Raw genomic sequence first — 20,217 nt, 5'->3', positions numbered from 1 at the left:
CCCGCGGCCACCGGGCCGGCAGGTGGTTGGGACAAGCAGCCAATGGGCGGCCGAGCCGCAGGCCCCGCCCCCGCTGGCCGGGACCAGGCTGGGGCTTTCCCCGGGGCCGCCCCGCAGCCGAGAGCTCGGCGGACCGCCGGCTCCCCAGCGCCACCCCCGCAGCGGGGCCACTGCTACCCCCTCAGGGTCTGCATTTCCGTGTGTTCTGCCCCAACCTGGGTGGTGCGGGTGGCGGATCAGTAAATCCATACTTGGGGGGAGGGAAGGGGAGGAGAACTGTTGATTACCAATGACCACAGTTAGGGATTCCAATACGGGAACCAAGTCAAACAGGACCCAGAGTTCAGGGCCAGTTTAACAACACAGCCCCAGATACCACTGGCGGTGTCCGAGCGTGTTCTATGTACCGGGTACTAAGCCAAGCACTTCCCACACATTATCCTCTTTAATCCCTCCGAGACTCTGGTGGGTCAGTCCTGTTATTCTCTGCATTCTTCACAAGGCGATGGCAGCCTCAAGAGCTCATGGATTTATTCCGGAGAAAGCGGGCGTCTCAAACACCAGAGCCTGTGGTGTGTTACCCGTCACCTGGACAGAAGTAGCTTCCAAATAATGGAAACAGCCTCACCGCAGAATTGTCTACGGTCATTAAAAAGAATGTTGCCGAGGGATATGTAACAACCCTGCGATGTTTGCAATGTGCTCAAGTAGCAGCAAAGCAAGTAGCAAAATATGGTCCCATTAAAAAAAAATGTGTGCCCGTAGGCCCGGATAACATCTATATGTTCGTGGTTGTTAATTTCTGAGTGATGAGGATATAAATATACATAATACATATATATCTACATATTATACATATTATAATGTATATGTATATTATATATGTAGTATATGTGTATGTATTATATATTATATATTATAATATTATGTATTATATGTTATGTCATATAATATATGATATGTTATATATTACATTGTATCATATATAATTATTATATATAATATTATACTATATACTATATAATGTATACAATTACATACATTGTATATGTAAAATGTGTATTATATATTATATGTACATTATACATTGTATATATAAAAATATATGTATTGTGTATAATACATATATATTTTACGTTTCTTTCTGCTCATGTGTAGTTTCTAAGTTTTTCAATATTTGTATGTATCGCTTTTCCAACAAGATTCTAAACTTACTCGTTGCTTTCCTTTATTAAATGTTATTTTTTTCTCTTTCTTTTTTCCATTTTTCTATTTCCCAGTACTTCCCAAGTATTGCCTCCTCTTGACAGAAGAGGAAGCTGCCGTTCTGGGGACCCAGAGAGCTTATGCAGGTGCTGCGTTCTGGATTCAGCTCTCGACCTGACTCCACGGCTGCACTGCCTTTGGGTAATTGCTTTGTCCACTCCGTGGGTGTCAGTGACAGGCTGAGGAACCGTTGGTCAGCTGTGACGAAGCCGGTGAACGAGGGGCAGATACAGAGCACAGAGAATCCTGTTGCAGTTGCCGGCTCTCAACCTGCATCCCTGCAGTTCTCGGTTGAGAGAATGCGTTTTTACAGAACTTGGTGGATCCGAAAGTTGGCCCTGGGTGAAACCATTCAGGGATTTCAGGATGCTTCTGAGATTTGCATCTATGATTTCAGCTCAATCAGTGCTATTTTTTAAAAAAGTTTATTTATTTTGAGAGGGGGATGGGTAGAGAGAAGGAGAGACAGAACCCCAAGCAGGCTCCGTGCTCTCTGCACCAAGTCCAACATGGGGCTCAATCCCATGAACTATGGGACCATGACCTGAACCAAAATTAAGAGTCAGATGCTTAACTGACTGAACCACCCGGTTGCCCCTTGATCAGTACTACTTGACAGGGTCTTACAGAGACCATGTTTGGACCTCAAAGGCAAGGAAGATGGAAGACCCCCCCCCTTCCCATATCTTTGAATCTCCTTTAGTGTCAGAAATTGTGTCTTTATCCAACCAACTGCAGCTCTTTCAGGCCCAGAATCGCAGTGAATTGGGAGCAGGCTGGCAGTGGGGACAGGGCACTGGGGAAATGTCTTCATCTGCCACCTGCTCCACCCACTTGACTTGTCTGAATCTGGCACCTGTTTTTTTGTTTTGTTTTTAAGTAGGCTTCATGCCCAGCACAGAGCCCAACGTGGAGCTTGAACTCACGACCCTGAGATCAAGGCCTGAGCTGTGATCAAGAGTCAGATGGCCTGATGGCACCTGTTCTTTCTGACAAAATCTGCCACATGCTTGTTCTTCCCTGCCCCCTTTCCCCCCTACCCTGTAATTTGAAGTTAGGAAATTACGCGTCTGGATGCCTTGCTGAATCAACATGAAAGAACATTGAATGACCACAAAGGTCAGGCTAGTTGCGTCTCTCAAAACCTTAAAGAAAAAAAAAAAACCTTAAAGGAAGTCCTCTTGGATGTAGGTCAGAAAAATCACAGCTAGTTACCACAACCTGGCGTCTACACAGGTCCTCCGTGTGCTGCTTCAGTAGCTTTCCACTCTCTCCTCTACTGCTCATAAATCCATTCTGGTATAAAATGAGTATATTTCTATTGAGATCACTTTATCGAAAATGGCTTCAATACCATTAATATGTATTTGAATCCTTGTTATGCAGCAGCTTCTGCAGTTTACATATATTACAGTGTTTAAGCCTCACAACAACCCCACAAGGTGGGTATTACTAGCCCTTTTTACAGATAGAACTCTGAGAGGTTACGTTGCTTGCCCACGGTCACCCAGCTAATTAGTGACTGGGCTGAGATTCGAACCTTGGTCTGGCTGTCCTCAAAGCCTGTGGGTTTCAACTTCTGCTATTTATCCTCCAGATGGTTAAGGGCAGACAAAAATAAAGTTCCCCGATCTTGATCACTTCCTGGTTTGCAAAGATCACAGCACTAAACTGGGAGGTCAGCTGGACAATGTTTAACAAGTGGGTCGGGGTGGGAGGAAGCCCTGCTTGGTGGCACCTGTCAGTGTCTGCCGTGTGACTCTCTCCACGACAGTCACTTTCAGTGTGAGGTCAGTGAACACGGAGTTGTGAAGAAATGCACCCAGTGGGTTCTTCTGAGCCTATGGGGGGCTGCTGTTCTACGCTGTGCAAGAGCCATCACCCAGCCTCTCGGCGGTCAGAACAAGTCTTACGTGGTGAATGAGGCGCCTGTTCCACAGCATAGGGCTCGAGATCTCTTACACACAAGTTTACAACCTGGCTTCCACCTTGCCCTTGACCCTCTCAGTTCTCTAGACTCCAGCCACACAGAGCATCCTACTGGTTTCTCTCCCCTTTCTCTCTCTCTCTCTCTCTTTCCCTCCCTCCCTTCCCCTCCCTTCCCCTCCCTTCTGTCTGTCTGTCTCTTTCTCTCTGTCTCACCTCCTGGGCTTTCCCCTTCCCAGGTTTCTCTTCCCCCTTGTCTCCTAGCCAGATCCTGCTCCTGCTTCCATCTCAGCCCCGATGTCATGTTCTCAGGGCGATTTTTTCACTTCCTGACTGATGTGTTCCCAATTCCCATATATGTCTCCTTCTTACTTAATCACCATTTCACAAAAATCACATTTGTGCCTGCCTCTGTCTCTTCCTGAGAACCTCCTCAGTTCCTGGCACAGGCTAGATAAGGGCCACACACCTTCACCATCTGGGTCTCCGTCAAAACAATTCTGCATGCTCCGAACACCTCAGCTTCCCTCCTGGCTCTTGGCTGGCACACGGAAGCCACTCACTAAATGTTTACTAAGCTGAGCTTGACATTGACTCATACTTAAAAGACCTCAGTATCTCTTTTGAAAGTATGACTTCACAGTCATGTCTCTGTCCACAGGTGGGATTTTATAGTCATGCCTCTTCTGCTCTGAGAATAACGTGTATAAAACCACATTGCTGCACGAGGATTCTCAGCCTCTCCCTCTCGTGCCTGGGCCAGCAAGGGGCCCAGCAAGACTGGATCAGTAAACACTGGAAAAGGCAGAGGAGGAGGGAGAAGTTAAGGACCAACTGGGGCTTAGGTGTTTGAAGAAGAAAGGAGCAAGTTTAGGGGCCAGAGGCTGCGAATAAGAGAGGTGTGAAGGGAGAGGTGGAGAAAATGGAGTTTGGAACTTTTGTTCTGTGTTAGGACTGGAATCCCTTGTGGCATTCCCCCCCGACCCCCCTCCAAGAGACTAAAGATTTTAAATATTTTAAAACCATTGGGTGCTTTGTTTGCTTAATCTCCTTCCCTAACGTGGGGCTAGAACTCAGGACCCAAAAACAAGAGCTCCATGCTCTACCGACAGATCAAGCCAGGCGCCCCCTATTGTTTGGAGTGTTATTTTTCTTACTATTGGGGGTGGGGGTGGGTAGCAGGCTCCAACACAGGGGCAACAAGGCCCATTTTTATATGGTATACTTAAAACTTCATCAGTGGCAAGGACAGACGTTCAGACCAGCTGGAGCGAAAAAGGAATTCCACCAACTCACCAGCCTGGGAAAATTTAAGGATGGGTGTGGCTAAGGGACAGCTCCAGAAGGAAGACATCCTGATTGGCCTGTCTTGAGCACCTGCCATTCCCTGAACCAATCAGCGTAATCAGGGAGGATGGGAATACTCTAATTGGCCAATCTGGGTAGTAGGTCCTCCCTTGGGGTGGGAGGGTCTGAACAGAGCACCCTGAATGACAGCTCCTCCTGCCCAGCGCGGCACAGGAAGGGTGTCTCCCCAAAGAATGGGTTCCCGGAGCAAACCACACGTGAACACTACAGTGGGTTACGTATGAGGAGACCTCAGAGATCACCCCCAGCAACTTCCTACCCTGAGAGTCTCTCCTCTCCAACATCTTGGAAAGATGGGCATCCGGGTACTGCCTGGAATGTTCCACGGATGAGCTCTCCCTATCCTTTGACGCTGCCAGTGCCGTTTCTGAACAATTTCAGCTAGGAACACCTTCCTGAAATTGACCTGCCTCCTGGTAATGTCCCCTGATCATCCAGCTCTTCATTTTCAGGCCTCACAGAACAAGACAAAACCCTCCTCTCCATGTCAACCTTCGGGACATTAATTTCTCTGGATTCTCCTTATCGCGTGGTGTAGGGGTGACCACGGTTCCTGGGGATGCGAGAGCCAGCCTGGAAATCAGGAGGCCCGGGCTCCAACCCGCAGCTGCCTTTAATGCAGGATAGTGGCCACTGTAGGAGTCCTGGTACACTGTTCATTTTACAGACGGGGATACTGTAGCCCCCCAAATTCATATGTTGAAACCCTAACCCCCAACTGATAGTATTTAACAACTTCTCAACTGCTGGTCTGGGTCCCACACTTCGAGAACCACCGTAGAGGTTGATTTCAGCTCTAATATACCATGATGTGCGTGGGGGAACAATTTGCCTTCCTATTTAGCTTGAAGTTAGGCCCCTACTATCTGTTGTGTGTCTCTTTGTGTGACAGAGAAAGAGAGCGAGAGAAGACCGCAGACATTGTGCTCCACAGTAAAGTTAATTCAAGGAAATTTCAAGAAGTAGGTCAATAAGTGGGGATAAGGAAGGGCAGATACCCAGTCAGCTGTGAAGACGCCCAAATAACAGGCTCGGAATCCTGCAGGTTTTGAACACCTGCTATGTGCTGTTTTTGGTACTTTATCTCTTCCAATCCTTACAGCCCGTCTATAAGGTAAGCATCGGGACTTCGATACTGAAGCTTTGCCAATCCAAAACTGCGGTTCAGAGAGGTTGAGAAATGGAGCTGCTGGAGGAAAGACTGACTCTCAAACAGTGAAACCGAGAACGACTGTTATGAGCCGGAAATTCCACTGCTCGGTAGAGGCCCAAGAGAACTGAAAACATGTCCACTGAAGAACTGTTCATCGGGGCGCCTGGGTGGCTCAGTCGGTTAAGCACCCGACTCTTTATTTTGGCTCAGGTCACGATCTCAGGGTCAAGTCATGAGATCGAGCCCTGCGCCAGGCTCTGCTCTGGGTGAGGAGCCTGCTTAAGATTCTCTCTCTCCCGCTCCCCTCTGCTCTCTCCTTTCAAGCACTCTCTCCATCTCAAAAACAAAAAATAGGGGTGCCAGGGTGGTTCAGCTCAGGTCGTGATCTCCCAGTTCATGAAATGGAGCTCCTGCCTCTCCCCATGCTGTCTGGCTCACTCTCTCTCTCTCTCAGAATAAATAAAGAAACATTCAAAAACAAACAAAAACAAAAACAAAAACTGTACATGAATGTGCATAACAGCATTATTAATAATAGCCCCAGAGTCAAAGTAACCCCACTTTCTATCAGTTAGTGAGTGGATAAACAAAAATGGTATATCCATGTGATGTGATACTATTTAGCATTAAAAGGAGTGAAGGACTGACACATGTGGCCCCACGAGTGAATTTTGAAAACATTATGCTAAGTGACAGAAGCCCGCACACAAGGCCACCCGATCTAGCATTCCGTTTATGCGAAATGCCCAGGATAGGCAGACCTACAGGGACCCAGGGTAATGGCTGCCAGCGCCGGGGGGAGATAGTAGAATGGGGGCGGACTATTAGTATGGGGTTCCTTTTCCTGGCGATGAAACTGTTCTAGGATTCGATAGTGGTGATGGTTGCATGGCTTTATGACTATATTAAGCTACATTACACTTCTTTAAAAATTTTTTTTAATGTTTATTTATTTTTGAGAGAGAGAAAGGAGAATGAGCGGAGGAGAGGCAGAGAGAGAGGGAGACACAGAATCCAAAGCAGGCTCCAGGCTCTGAGCTGTCAGCACAGAGCCTGGCGTGGGGCTGAACTCATGAACTGTGAGATTATGACCTGAGCCGAAGTCTGATACTTAACCGACTGAGTCGCCGGCGCCCCAAACATTGTAGACTTCTTTAGTAAAAGGCGGAAGATTTATATGATCTGAAGAGAAACCAGAGTATAAACATTGTAGACTTCTAAAGGGTGAATTTTGTGGTAGGTGAATTATATCTCCATTAAAGCAGGGGGTTATGGGGGGGGTGGGCTAAGGGCACAGACAGGCGGGGCTGGGATTTGAACCTAGGTGCATATGGGAGCCTGGAAAGAGCCTAGGACTGATGACCCACTCTGGCACAGCCCTTCGCCTCTGGCAAGCCCTCTCCTCCCCTTCCAGCCTCAGCCGCCCCTGAGGCTCCCTCTGGGGCTCTGACGCCAGGAGGACTGAGGAGGGGAGGCGGGACGGGGGCGCAGAGGCCTGGGAGCAGAGTGGCGGGGCGCACTGCTCGGACACCCCTTCTCCCTTTCCCGTAAGAGCAGCTTGGCGCGTCCCAAACTTGCCTCCTTCTGCTCCTTCCAGGCCTGGGAAGGCCCCCAGGCGCTTGGCGGCTCCCAGGTGTGCTGACCGCGGGGCGTGCAGAGACGGCCGGGCACCTGCCTGGACCCGCGGGGGCCCAGGCCTGCCCGCTGCTTCTGGGAAAGCGGGGGCGGCTGCGGGAACCTGTCGCCCCGGAGCCACACACCTCTGCGCCGGAGGCTCTGTGACCCTCTCTCCCTCCAGTGGGCCAGTGGGGTCTCTGTTCTAGTACTACGTCCTCCTGGGGGGCTCCTGCCTCCCTCCCGTTCTAACTTTTGGTCTTTCCTCGAAGCTCTTTTTTGTTTGTTTGTTTTTAATTTATTTTTTTTAATTTTTTATTGTTTTATTTATTTTTGGAAGAGAGAGAGACAGCATGAACAGGGGAGTGTCAGACACACACACACACACACACACACACACACACACAGCGTCTGAAGACAGGCTCCAGGCTCTGAGCTAGCTGTCAGCACAGAGCCGACGCGGGGCTTGAACCCATGAACCGTGAGATCATGACCTGAGCCACAGCCGGGTGCTCAACCGACTGAGCCACCCAGACGCCCCTATGTTTTTTATTTATTTTTGAGAGACAGAGACAGCATGACCAAGGGAGAGTCAGAGCGAGAGGGAGATTTAGAATCCGAAGCAGACTCCAGGCTGTGAGCTGTCAGCAGAGAGCCCTACTCAGGACTCGAACTCACAAACCGTGAGATCTTGACCTGAGCCGAAGCCCAACGCTTACCCGACTGAACCACCGAGGCACCCCTCGAATCTCTTTTTTTAATGGTGAATTTTTGATTACATCTCCCATCTCCCGCCCCAGTCACACCCAACCTAGAGGTCATTGCTATTATCGAGTCTTTTCCTCTGGAGGCCTGGAAAACAGATGATCCTGTGCCTCCTTCTGTGTGGTTTTATATACATTGTTTCATACTCTCATTCTTGACATTTGCTTCTGGCCTTTTTCAGTTGACAAAACTCCATGGAGAATTTTTGGCGTTGTACATGGAGACCTTCCCCCCACTCCCCCAACTTCTTAAAGTTTTCCGTGGGTCAGATGTGTCATATTTAATCCTTCTCCAGTTGATGGATATTTAGAATGTTTTAAATTTTTCAAGATGATGAAACGCCTCAGTGATCACCTCTGTGTACCGCCCGTCTACACTCGGGCTGGTGTCTCTCTGGGGTAGATAATACTGAGATGTGGATCTGCTGGGTCACAGGATGCCTTTAAAAATTTAACAGGTACTGCCAATGTCTCTCTACGGTGACCAAGTCAATCCAACTCCTCTCTATAAGATGCATGAGCAGATCCATTTCCCAACATCCTGATCAACCTCTGACCTCATCAAACTTAAACATTTGTTGCCAATAGTGTTTTCTCACTGTTGTGCGAATTTGCATTTCCATGGGAGTTTTCTGGAAGTTCCAGGTTGCCCGTGTGTGGAAAGAAGTCAGGAATTGGGGGTAGGTGATCTGAACACCAGACACACCCTACTGTACCTTCTGCCGTGTGACCTTGGGCGTATCTAGTGACCCTGGTCCTGGGCACACTCATAGACCATCTCTCTGAAGCCTCTGTTCCTCTCTGTCTGAGAATCCTGGTCATCGACTTTCTCTTGGCTTCCCTCCGTCCATCTCTGAGCGCTAAGCTTCCTTGGTCCCCAGGGAATCCCTTCTGCCCTTTCCATCCCCCCCACCCCATCCCGCCAGGGCTCGGAAATGCCTGGGTAAGGCTCCGTGTTCAGAAGCTCCCCGCTGGAATACACACACGTTCCCACCAGGAGACACATCTGCAACTCACCCAATGCTCACGGAATAGCGTTCTGGAGGGGACATTCTGACCAGCTCGCAGCAGGCACTGGGGGCCGGACACCAGATGGAAAGGGCTTTATTTATTTTTTCCTTTATAAAACTTTATTTAAAAAATTTTTTTGAATTTATTTTTGAAAGAGAGAGAAAGAGAGGGGGGGGAACATGAGCAGGTGAGGGGCAGAGAAAGACAGAAACACAGAGTCCAAAGCAGGCTCCAGGCTCTGAGCTGTTAGCGCAGAGCCCGACGCAGGGCTCGAACTCGTGAATGTCGAGATCATGACCTGAGCCGAAGTCAGACGCTCAACCGCCTGAGCCACCCAGGCACCCTACCTTTATAAAACTTTAGAAAAGTGAAATGTGCTGTACAGAAAAGATTTTTTAAATTATTTAAAAATAAAAATAATACATAATTCTACTCTAGAGAGAGACTCATTGCTGCCATTTATGTATCTATCTTCGAAAGATGTGTACATACTTTTATATGCATTTTTGTCCTAATTTTCCATTTAGCATTATATAATGAGCATGCCATTTAAAACCTTTTTTTAGGGGCACCTGGGTCAGAGAGCCTCCAGGCACCTCCTTCATCTTATTCAAAGCCTGGGAGCGCTCCCAAAAAGCTTTGATAGTCAACTGCATTTCATATGAGTGAACACCAGGGGGCACCACACACCAAAGAGAAGTGATCCAGACCCAGCCTTTGAGTTGGACCAAGCCATTTTCCCGGCCACTCCCAAGGCAGAGAGACCATCACTCCTGACCTCCTTGACATCCTCCTTACCTGACCTCCTGCATTCTCTGGCTGGGGTGGGGTGTGTGTGTGGAACTCTCAGACGTGCCCATAGGGAGGGAGTTGGAGGGGTCAAGTTGTGTACAACATCATGGTAAGGACCCTGGACTGCAGCTTCCCTGGTGTGCATCTTTGGGCCAATTACATCATTGCTCTGGGCCTCAGTTTTTCTCATCTGTCAAATAGGAATGACAATTCCCTGCCCTTCTTTACTGTGTGTGTGTGTGTGAGACACATGTAAAAGTAGTGTACTTTGAAAACCAGGGGCGCCCATGTGGCTTAGTTGGTTGAGCGTCTGACTATTGATTTCGGCCCAGGTCATGACCTCAGGGTCATGGGATCGAGCCCCACATCTAGCCCTGTGTCGGCTCAGCATGGAGCCTGCTTAAGATTCTCTCTCTGTTTGCCCCTCTCCCTTGCCTTTTCTCTCAATAATAATAATAATAATAATAATAATAATAATAAAATACTTTGAAAACCAAGAAGGCCTAAGGACCATGCCTGCAGTGTGGAGGCTGAGTGCAGGGGGTAAAGGTACCAAGACTGCGTACGTGGCTGCCATGTGAGTCCGGGGGAGATAATGGTGTCCTCGCTGGGAAGGTGATGAGTAATTGGATTCTGGATGTGTTTTGAAGGTGGAACCCATGACATTTGTTGGAAGTTGGATGGAGGGTGTGGGAGGTAAGAGGGTCAAGGCTGAGCCAACAGGGACCCGTACTCTTTTGTGCCCAGATGGGGAAGATGGTGGGCGATGTCTCAGGAGGTGCCAAGGAAGGGCTCATAGTTGGACAGGATAAGCTTGAGATGCCTTTCAGTCGCTGAGCGAACAAGTAAAGGCAGAGGACAGAGGATTAAGCCTTGATCCCTTTCTCGGGAAGCCATAAAGCTCACACTACGTTCAACTAGATCAGAGATGAAGACATACCTGAGTACTCGGGCCCGTCCCTGCCTGCGCCCCTGACAGACATCAGTAATTCATCCCGGCACTCAGAAGCCTTCTCAACAGAGTTCTAGACGACCACGACCAGCTGAGTGGACGTGATGGAAAGATGACCTCCATCCCATCCTCAGACTTGACAGGAGGCCCAAGAATGCAGTCAAAACGACGGGCTTTTGAGTCAGAGAGACCTGGGCTGGAAAGCTGATCTTGCTACACACTACTGTGAGGCCTTGGAAAAAAATCATTTATCTTCCCTGCCTCAGTTTCCTCCTCTGAAAAATGGGGCTAATAATAGTTCCTATCTCATAGGGTCATTGGAAAGATAAAATGAGATAATCCAGGAAATCTACTTAGCACTGTACCTGGGGCACAGTAAGATCTTAACCAATAACAGCAGCAGCAGCAGCAGCAGCAATAGCTGTTGAACTGTGTTATTCCAGTTCGAACATTCTAGAACAGATCTCCCTTACCTGGGGTTTCTGACCTCTAGGACAAAGATACTGTAATGCTGGGGCTGTCCAGCAGGAGGCGCTGTTGACATTGACATCTCAATTGCCCACAGAGATTGAGGAAGTGGGTAACAATTTTCCCTGGAGGAGTGACCCCCAATGATTGTCCTGGCAGCTGCCTAGACCCTCTTTTCCTGGTACAGTAAACCGAGCTCCTGACTCTTCCCAAACTACAGGGTCTCAACTTCCTTCCCGGGCCTGGTCCTCTCTTCCGAAGCCACGGAACCTGGCGTTCTGGGCCCCCAGCCTCCCACTGCCCAGCCTCCCAGCTGCTGCCGAGTCCCCCAAAGGGAGGAGGCATGTGCCTGCAGCTTTCCCTTGTCACGTTGAGTCCATTTGGAATTTGGGTCCTTCATCCTCTCTTTCTCTTTTTCCTCATCTTCAGACCAGGAAGGAGATGGAGGGGGGTTCTGCTAACCCCCTGTGCGGACGGCACGAAAGGAAGGCACATGTTTCCGAACACACCCCGGCTCAAGTCACGGGCCAGCCAGAGGGGAAACCAGAAGCCGGGTGTCCCCAGCCTCGGGCATGGCTGAGTCACTCACCACCCAGACCGCAGTCACTGTCAACTCAGGCATTCATTGGCATGTGTCGAGCCCCTGTGATCTGCCGGGCACTGTGCCAGGCCTGAGCCAGACCCGAATGGAGGGAGGGCCCGTGCTGAGCCTCCAGAGGGCAAGCTGTGCTCAGAAGGCCCCCGGATGGAAGTGTGGGTGAGCAGGGTGCTGGGCAGGGGGCTGATTTCGGGATGCCTATGTCACCCCTCGAAACCGCAGCCTCACTGAAGCCTGTGTCTTTTGTAAAGGATCCACCTTTCCCCACAGCCCACGTCCAACGTGGACTCCCTCTCAGCCTCCGCATCCCTTTCTTGGCTCCCCGGCACCCCCAACACACAGGCACACCTACACATGAGCATACACACACCTACACACGTGTGCGTGCACATGCACACACCTACACATGCGCTCACACGCCTACACATGTGGGCACACAAACACCTACACACACCTACACCTGAGCACACACACCCACACATGTGCACGCACACACGCACGCACAAGCACACACTGCTGTTCATCATGAGCTGGCGTCTCGGGAAGGCCCTGGAAGAGGGCCAGTCAGCTGGGGAGCAGCCTGTGAACCCCCCCTTATCCTTCCCCATCTCTTCCTTCCCCACCCCTTCCTTCCCCATCCCTGCTGCTCCACTGCCCTCCACCCTCTTCCACAGACCCCCCCCCCATGCCCACTCTCGCCCTGGCATCTGAGGCCTAGAGAACATCTGTCCCCTCCCCAACCTGGTGCACAGGAGACTCGAGGACTTCTCCCTCGATAAACCGCGGCCCGCCCTCCGTCGCACAGATGAAATCTGCGACCTTTGGCATGTATTTGTTCTGCAGAAAGCTACCAGTAGGTCATCAGCTGTCACTGTGAACAAACCAGAAAATGACACCGGGCTCCTTTTCAGGGGGTCGGGTACCCCAAGCCACAAGGACACACCTGATACTTCCGGCGGGAGGCAGCATGGGGTCCGCCGCCCACTGGCCGGGAATGTTACCGGCGTCGGTGGAGGTCGGCAGGCTAGCAGTTATATATAGGTTGATAAAAATGATCTCTTCCCCCCCCCCCCAAAAACCCAATACACATTAGTTGTACAAAAATTGGGAACGAGAAGGTTTACCTCTAGCAGAGGAGGCAAACCTGCGCGGGTCACTGGCCGCCTAGAAACCGTCACCGGGCTGCCCTGGAGGGCGCCTGGGACCACACGCGCTTCTCTTTTCTTTTATAGAATGAGTTCATCTGTATATACATATATATTTAGAACCTACCTTTTTTATTGAATAATATATCTGAGTAAAAACAGCTAACGTTTATAGAGACTCTGTCAGGCATGGTGCTATGCCCTTGGCCTGCAGGGTCTCATTTCGTTGACTCCCTGAGGCCGAGTGCTTACTGTCCCCATTCTACAGCCAGGAAAGTCAAAGGGTCAAAGGCTCTTTCCACCCGAAGGGATGGTAAGGGATGGAGTGAGCCCCCGCCGCAGCTCATCCTCTGCCTGGTTCGGCGCCCCAGGGTTTCCCACCTAAGGAGTGAGGGCGTCGGGCCAGGCGGCCTTCTCTACTGGGGAGGGGGCTGTGGACCCCATTCCCACCAACAGAGCGACCTCCTCCGGGCTCTGCTTCAGCTGCATGCCAGGCTGTTCTAAGCAGTTCATTAGCAAGTAGGAGTTCTTTCTATCCCGCTTTCCAGGCAAGGAGACTGAGGCACAGAGAGCTAACTGGCCTGATGTGGCTCCACTAGTTACAGGCAGAGACAACATGCAAACCCCAGGCTCATTCAGCCCCAGAGCCTGTAAGAAGTACGTTTCACGTCCTGACTCGGTAAACACGCGTATGTCAATATTGAACTGGAATAAAAGTTTCATGACCTGAAAACCTGAACTTTGTGACATATTCTCTAATATTATTCTTTCTCGTCTCTTCTCGAGAATTTCTGACTGCAGCCCCTGCTGTGGTTTCAAGGCTCATAATAGATTATGACCTGTCCTTTGACGATCAGGGCTTCTGCCGTTTCTTCTCTGCCCCAGGAAAGCCTTTACTAATGGGTGCAGAGTCTCTCCACCCGATCCTTGGAAGAAGCCAGCACAGACGCTGTGATCCCATTTCAGAGGGGAGAAAGCTGAGGACCAGAGAGGGCAAGGGCGGGTCCCGCTGAGGTCACAGGGAGAGCATCGGGGTCAGAGAGGCTGAGGGCAGCCCCGGGCACAACTGGCCTTCCGAGGCAAAACCTCCAGGCAAAACGGTGTTTTTATTGAGCGCCATTCTTTTCAGGGCATCTCATACCTCACAGTACTAACGATTAGGTCAATCTTCACCGGCAGTGGGGAGTTAGGAGCCCCCTTGTTATAGATGAGGCAGCTAAGACCCAGAGCCGCCGAGGGACTTGGCCAGGGCCGCCCAGCCTGTAAGAAGCCAGGTCCTGTTTGGGTCCCCACTGTGTTCCCAGAACCAGGCTCAGGGCTTGGAACACAACAGGTGCTCAGTAAACATGTCTGTCTGGCTGATCCCAAAGCCCCCCCACTTCTGCCATTGCTCTGATGTCCTCATTAGCCCCCCCTTCCTGGGAAGCGTGGTCCTGGTCCTGAGGCTGGGCGAGCCCGGGTTCCGCCTGGGCAAGGGTCCCGGGGTGGGTGGGTACCCTGCTGGGTTTCGGTTCCAGGTCCATGCACGCTAGTCCGGCCCAGCCCTGTCAGCTGAGAGGGAGGAGGGAGGGATCTAGACCGCTCCCCTGGGCAGGGGTGGAGGAGCCTGGCCGGCGCCTCTGCTCGCCTCTCCCGCCCCCTGCCACTCCTGGCTCAGGCCTCTGGTGGGGCCCAAGAACTCTGGGGCTCCCTCCAGCCTGAGCCGGGGCTCCCTCCTGGGGCTCCCTCCCTTGGCAGCCCGCACCTGATGCCTGCATCTTTCTGCTATGGACGTGGCTGTCGGTGGGAGTGCTGAGCCTCAAGGCTGAGACCACTTCCCCTGGTGGGAAGGAACAGACACAGAGCCCCACACTCTCTGCTCTTTCGGGAATGTGCATTGTCCTTGTCTTAGGAAGGAGGTGGGCTCCCTGGAGCCTTAATGCTAACCCTCCCTTCCCTGAGCAGGAAAGGATCTGACCCCCAGCAGGAAGCCCCAAGCTGACTCAGGAGATGGTTCTGGACCTGGGAGGGGAGGAGGGGACGGATGAAGGGCTAGGAGCCAGGGCAGAGAGCCAACAGCTGGCTTTGACAAGGCACCGCATGGTTTGGAAGGTGCCCGGCGTTCCAGGGGTGAGGCATTTTCACCTCCACCCTCCTCCCTGCCCATCTGAGCCCCGCCCCTTCTAAAGGGCTGCCTCAACTCTCCCTTCCTCCAGGAAGCCTTCCTGGATTGACTCTATCCTGCATTGCCCGGCATCACTTCCTCTATCACACCCAGCTTGGTGTAAACTCACAGTCCAGTCATGAGCCTCCACATCACACAAGTGAGCTTGCACATTGCACCTGGCCCGACCTGTCTTCCATCTCACGCTCAAATGTCGGGTCTTTCTTTGGAAATGGCCGTCAGCAGGACTTTGCGGATGAAGTGCACGTGCGCGCGCGCGCACACACACACACACACACACACACACACACACACACCACTTGATCGTCCTATCTTTTTTTGTGTGAGTTTTTTTTTGGCCAGGAACACTAGATATTTCCAAAGTGAATTCCAATAGTTGCCTATTAATGTTAACTCGCCCACCTGACTTTCCTGCCAGGACAAGGGAGCCCTGTGGTCAAAAATTGGGGGCTGTGGGATTCAGGGGTGCCAGTCTCTGTGCAGCAAGCCTCCCCAGATCTTTAATAGTCTGTGCACACTGTGACTCTCCGAGCACCTGCAATTTCCTGGATTTACTTGACCTTGGAACTTTGTTTCACGGTGGAGCATCTCGTGGACCTAGACTGTTACCGAGCACCCTTGGAGAAATGCAGGGACACAGACTGTTCCAGAAAGGGCAGGCCCCGCTTAGCAATAACTGATAACTAACAACACAACATACTTCCACGGGCCGAGGGCTAATGCTATGTGAGGCTCTGTGCTAAAAACCTCTCAGAAAATTCTCGAAACAGTTGGTGAGATGAATATGATTCTGGAAGGGAGGCGGAAGGATGCCTAGGTCATTTGGTGGTTTGATTCATGGTACCCTCCCAAGCCACAGGTCTTACATTACCTGGAATGGTGTTCAGAGTATCTATCAACCCACTTGGCACAGGCATTGACCAATATGCAGGCGTATCTCACTGTAATACACTTTGTAAATACTGCTTTTTCTTTTTATTTTTTTACAAATTGAAGGTTTACGGCAACCCTGCGTCGAGTAAGTCTATTTAGTGGCTCCATTTTTCCAACAGCATTTGCTCACTTCCCGTCTCTGTGTCACATTCTCACAATATTTTAAACTTTTTCATTATTATTATATTTGTTACGGTGAATTGAGACCAGTGATTACAACTCTCTGAAGGTCAGATGCTGGTTAACATTTTTAAGCAATAATATATATATTTTTAGTGTTTATTTGAGAGAGAGAGCGCGTGCCCACCAGTGGGGGAGGGACAGAGAGAGGAGAGAGTCCCCGTGTTGTCAGCACAGAGCCTGACGGGGGCGCCTGGGGGGCTCAGCCGGTTAAGCGTCCGGCTTCGGCTCAGGTCATGATCTCGCGATGTGTGGGTTTGAGCCCCGCGTTGGGCTCTGTGCTGACAGCTTAGAGCCTGGAGCCTGCTTCAGATTCTGTGTCTCCCTCTCTCTCTGACCCACCCCTGGAGATGCTCTGTCTCTCTCTCTCTCACAAATAAATAAAACATTAAAAAAAAAAAAGCACAGAGCCTGACGAGGAGCCCATCTCCCCAACAGTGAGATCATGACCTGGGTGGAAATCGAGAGTCAGACGCTTGATGCAGCCCCACAATAAGGTATTTCTTAATTACGACATGTATATTGTTGTTATGGACATAAGGCTAGTGTACACCTAATAGACCACAACATAGTACAAACATGACTTATATATGCCCCGGGAAACCCCGAAATTCACCCGCTGGGCCTTATTGCGCTGTTCACGTTATTGCATCCATCTGGAACCGGACCTAGAGGATCACGGAGGTTTGCCTGTATTAGCGACCAAGGTGCAGTGAGACCCCCTGAGGACCCGGGCGTTAGTGCTTTCCTCACTGAACTGTGGAGAGACCTGGAAGATTGGGGGGTAGGAGACAGGATATGCTGGGGTTGAGGGGGAGGCAGAGAGGCCTCTGGGGGGCTTAGGACGGCAGCTCCTTACCAACCAGTGTCTCGCTATTTTGACAGCTTTGTGGATTCGCTAGCGCTGAATGTAGGCCTTCCCAGACCACAGAAAACCCCTTTCCTGTCTACTGGTCAGTGCCCAGATCACCTTTTGGTTTTATTTGCAAATTGAGAAACAGCGTCAGGTAAAGATCAGAAGCAGGTCATTGCTATCGGGCAGATCTGAGTGTGAATCCCAAACACAGAGTCTCACTTGCTGCATGTCTTTGAATAAGCCTTCTGCTCTCTCTAAATCTCAGTTTCTTCATCTGTAAAATAGGAAGAGCCATACGGTTCACCTCACAGGCTGCTATGGGGATTAAATGAGAAAACGCATGTCAAACGCAGCCCCTGGCCTATGGGAAGTGGGAGCCCTTATCCAGGAGGGCAGCGGCGTTTCTTAACAAAACTGTGGGCTATGTCAGCCTTTTTTTGAGGAAGAAGACACAAGTTTGGGGCCTTCCACGGGCAAAATCCATCTTTTTCTGGACACTGTCAGACATCAGTTAAAACAATGAAACTGGGACTGTACCGGGAGAGAGACAAATGTGAGCAGCTTCATGTTGCTGTGGGCTGGGTTTCTGTCCCTGCCCCCTGCGCCTGGCCCTTGGACGATCAGCCAATCAGAATTTAGCAACGGACCGTGCCTGGACGGGTCATCCAGTCAAAGTCAGCAAAGTCCTCAGCTTTATTTGTCAACCAGCCGGAACTCGGCAGTTACCTCATCCCTAGCTGCTATTAAATCAGAACTCGGCAAAATCCAGGTCCTCGGCTGCTCCTCCATGAGAACTCAGCAGCGTCCCCATCCAGCGCGTGTAGACCTGCTGAATGAGACCGTGAATCGGTGTCAGGCTGGTCAGTCACACCTACACTCTGTTGGCTTGACCTCCACTGAGCTGAGCTATTATGGTGAATTAAGACAGCTCTTTAACAGACTTAAAGCAAAGGGCGCCTGGGTGGCTCGGTTGGTTAAACACCCTCCTTCGGATCAGGTCAGGATCTCACAGTGGGTGGGTTCAAGCCCCGCATCAGGCTCTGTGCTGACAGCTCAGAGCCTAGAGCCTGCTTTGGATTCTGGGTCTTCCTCTCTCTCTGCCCCTCACCCTATTTGCATTCTGTTTCTCAAAAATGAATAAAAATTAAAAAAATAAAAGACTTATAGATCATAGTAAGAGTAAATCATAATCAAATTTAAAATAAATCAAAATTAATTCCAAAATTATGTATGTTGTCTATAACAAATATTATGTTTTATTATTTTGTTAACAGGAACTATTTTTAATTTTTTTTTAGAGAGAGGGTGCACAAGTGTGGGAGAGGGGCAGAGAGAGAGAGAGAGAGAGAGAGAGAGGGAGAGAATCACAAGCAGATTAGCATGGAGCCCGATACAGAGCTTGATCCCACCATCCTGGTATCAGGGCCTGAGCTGAAATCAAGAGTTGGAAGCACAGCCAACTAATTTTAAATGGCCATGCTCACCATGAGAAGGTCTCTGGATAGAACATGCACAGAATAGAAAATTGGACATGGATTATTTCAAATGACAAAAGCTGGTGGTGTCCCTCATGGATGACTTTGGCAGAGGCCCTCACCAGCCAGGAACTGCCTCTGTCCCTTGGGTGGCCTTGACCAGCACCTTCTTGGTCTTGCCCACTGGCGAATGAGCTGGCTGCCCACTGCCCACCAGTGAGTCCAGGGGAGGCCTGGGCCTCCAGTCCACACCAGCACTGCCTCAAAGCGGTGGAGATGGGGGCCGGGCTGTCCAGAGTCACCACCTCCTTCCCAGACCCACCAGCAGGGGTGATTCTCAGAGGAGAGGTACTCACAGCATGGTGCTCCTGGCTAATGGACCCAGCAGGCTTATCGCTGCCCAGACGGGGCCTGGTTAAATACTGACCAGAGGATGGAGGTGACCAGACCCTTGGCCTCTAGACAGGGCCCTGGGGGAGCCTTGCAGCCTGGAGGACACTTTCTTGGCCCCTGCAAAGAGGTGCATTCACCACCCCAGCGAGATGGAGTTGGCTCAATTCTCTGGGGTGTTGAGATCTTGGGGTGGAAGCCTTGGGAAGCCCCAGGCTTTCCTCTGTGCGGCTAAGACAAGAAGCAGCCTGCCCGTCTCGGCTGGCTTGACGTGTGACCCAGCAACAGAGGCAGGGGCATTGGGTGCTTGGACAGCCACCCAAGGGCAGCATGAGAGGCCGAGCCCGGGCTGTGCTCCCAAAGCTCCCTGGACAAGCCACTTTCCCTCTTTGACCTCAGTCAGATGGAGGTGCTGGAGGATGTGATCGCCAGGGTCCCTCAGCCTGCTTTTCTGCCCCGCCCCCATTGCTGGCACTGCCCAGTTCCTTCCTCTGCCCTTCCACCGACAGCCTCTCCCTCAACCAGAAAAGTGTCCGCCCTGACCTGCTCCCTTTCCCTGCCTCCCCAAAGCCCTCTCCACTTCCCTCCTCCTCGGCAAATGCGACTTGAGCTGTAAGATCTGACTAAATGCCCTTCTCCTCCATGAAGGCCCTCTGACTGCACCAACCCTTACGCATCGCCCTCTCTCTAATGGCTGCCACAGGTGCAACCAGAACCTCTGTCCTTCTTCCAGGCTTCTGGAAGAATCACAGCAGCCAAGACTATACAGCACTGCCTCTATGCCAGGCACTGGGGCCAACACTGTAGGCGTGTTAACTCATTGAATCCCCACAACACTGCCCTTATTCCCAATTTGCAGATGGGGAAGGTGAGTCCAGAGTGGTTAAAACAACCTGTGCACGGACACACAGTCTGCGTGTGCTGGGGCTGGGATCCGAACCCGGGCAGTACGACTACAGGGCACTGCTGAGCCACTGGGCAGCCTCTAGCGGCGTGCGGCCACCGAGCACTGGAACTACAGCTCATGTGAACGGAGATGGGCGCATCGGGGTCTGCGGACTTGGTACGACACGTGCAATGTGAAATGTCACGTTCATATGTTTTGCATTGATTCTGTGGCGACATACTTTAGGTAAATAACGTATATTATCAAAATTAATTT

General features: G+C 50.8%; 1 protein-coding gene across 1 annotated transcript in view; it reads right to left on the bottom strand.

Moving 5' to 3' along the window:
• The window catches only part of IFNLR1 (interferon lambda receptor 1), a 36,719-nt gene extending 17,693 nt beyond the window's left edge, over positions 1-19,026 (bottom strand). Inside the window, exons 1-2 of the mRNA XM_029945874.1 lie at positions 19,022-19,026; positions 18,788-18,922 (exon numbers count right to left, since the gene is read on the bottom strand). Of these exons, the coding sequence (XP_029801734.1) occupies positions 18,788-18,922; positions 19,022-19,026 (140 nt within the window). The remainder of the gene's footprint in view (positions 1-18,787; positions 18,923-19,021) is intronic.
• Positions 19,027-20,217: the final 1,191 nt, after the last annotated feature.

This window comes from Suricata suricatta, chromosome 8, assembly GCF_006229205.1.
Source record: "Suricata suricatta isolate VVHF042 chromosome 8, meerkat_22Aug2017_6uvM2_HiC, whole genome shotgun sequence".
NCBI classification, from domain to species: Eukaryota; Metazoa; Chordata; class Mammalia; order Carnivora; family Herpestidae; genus Suricata; species Suricata suricatta.
This window is presented reverse-complemented; position numbering and strand designations above follow the sequence as displayed.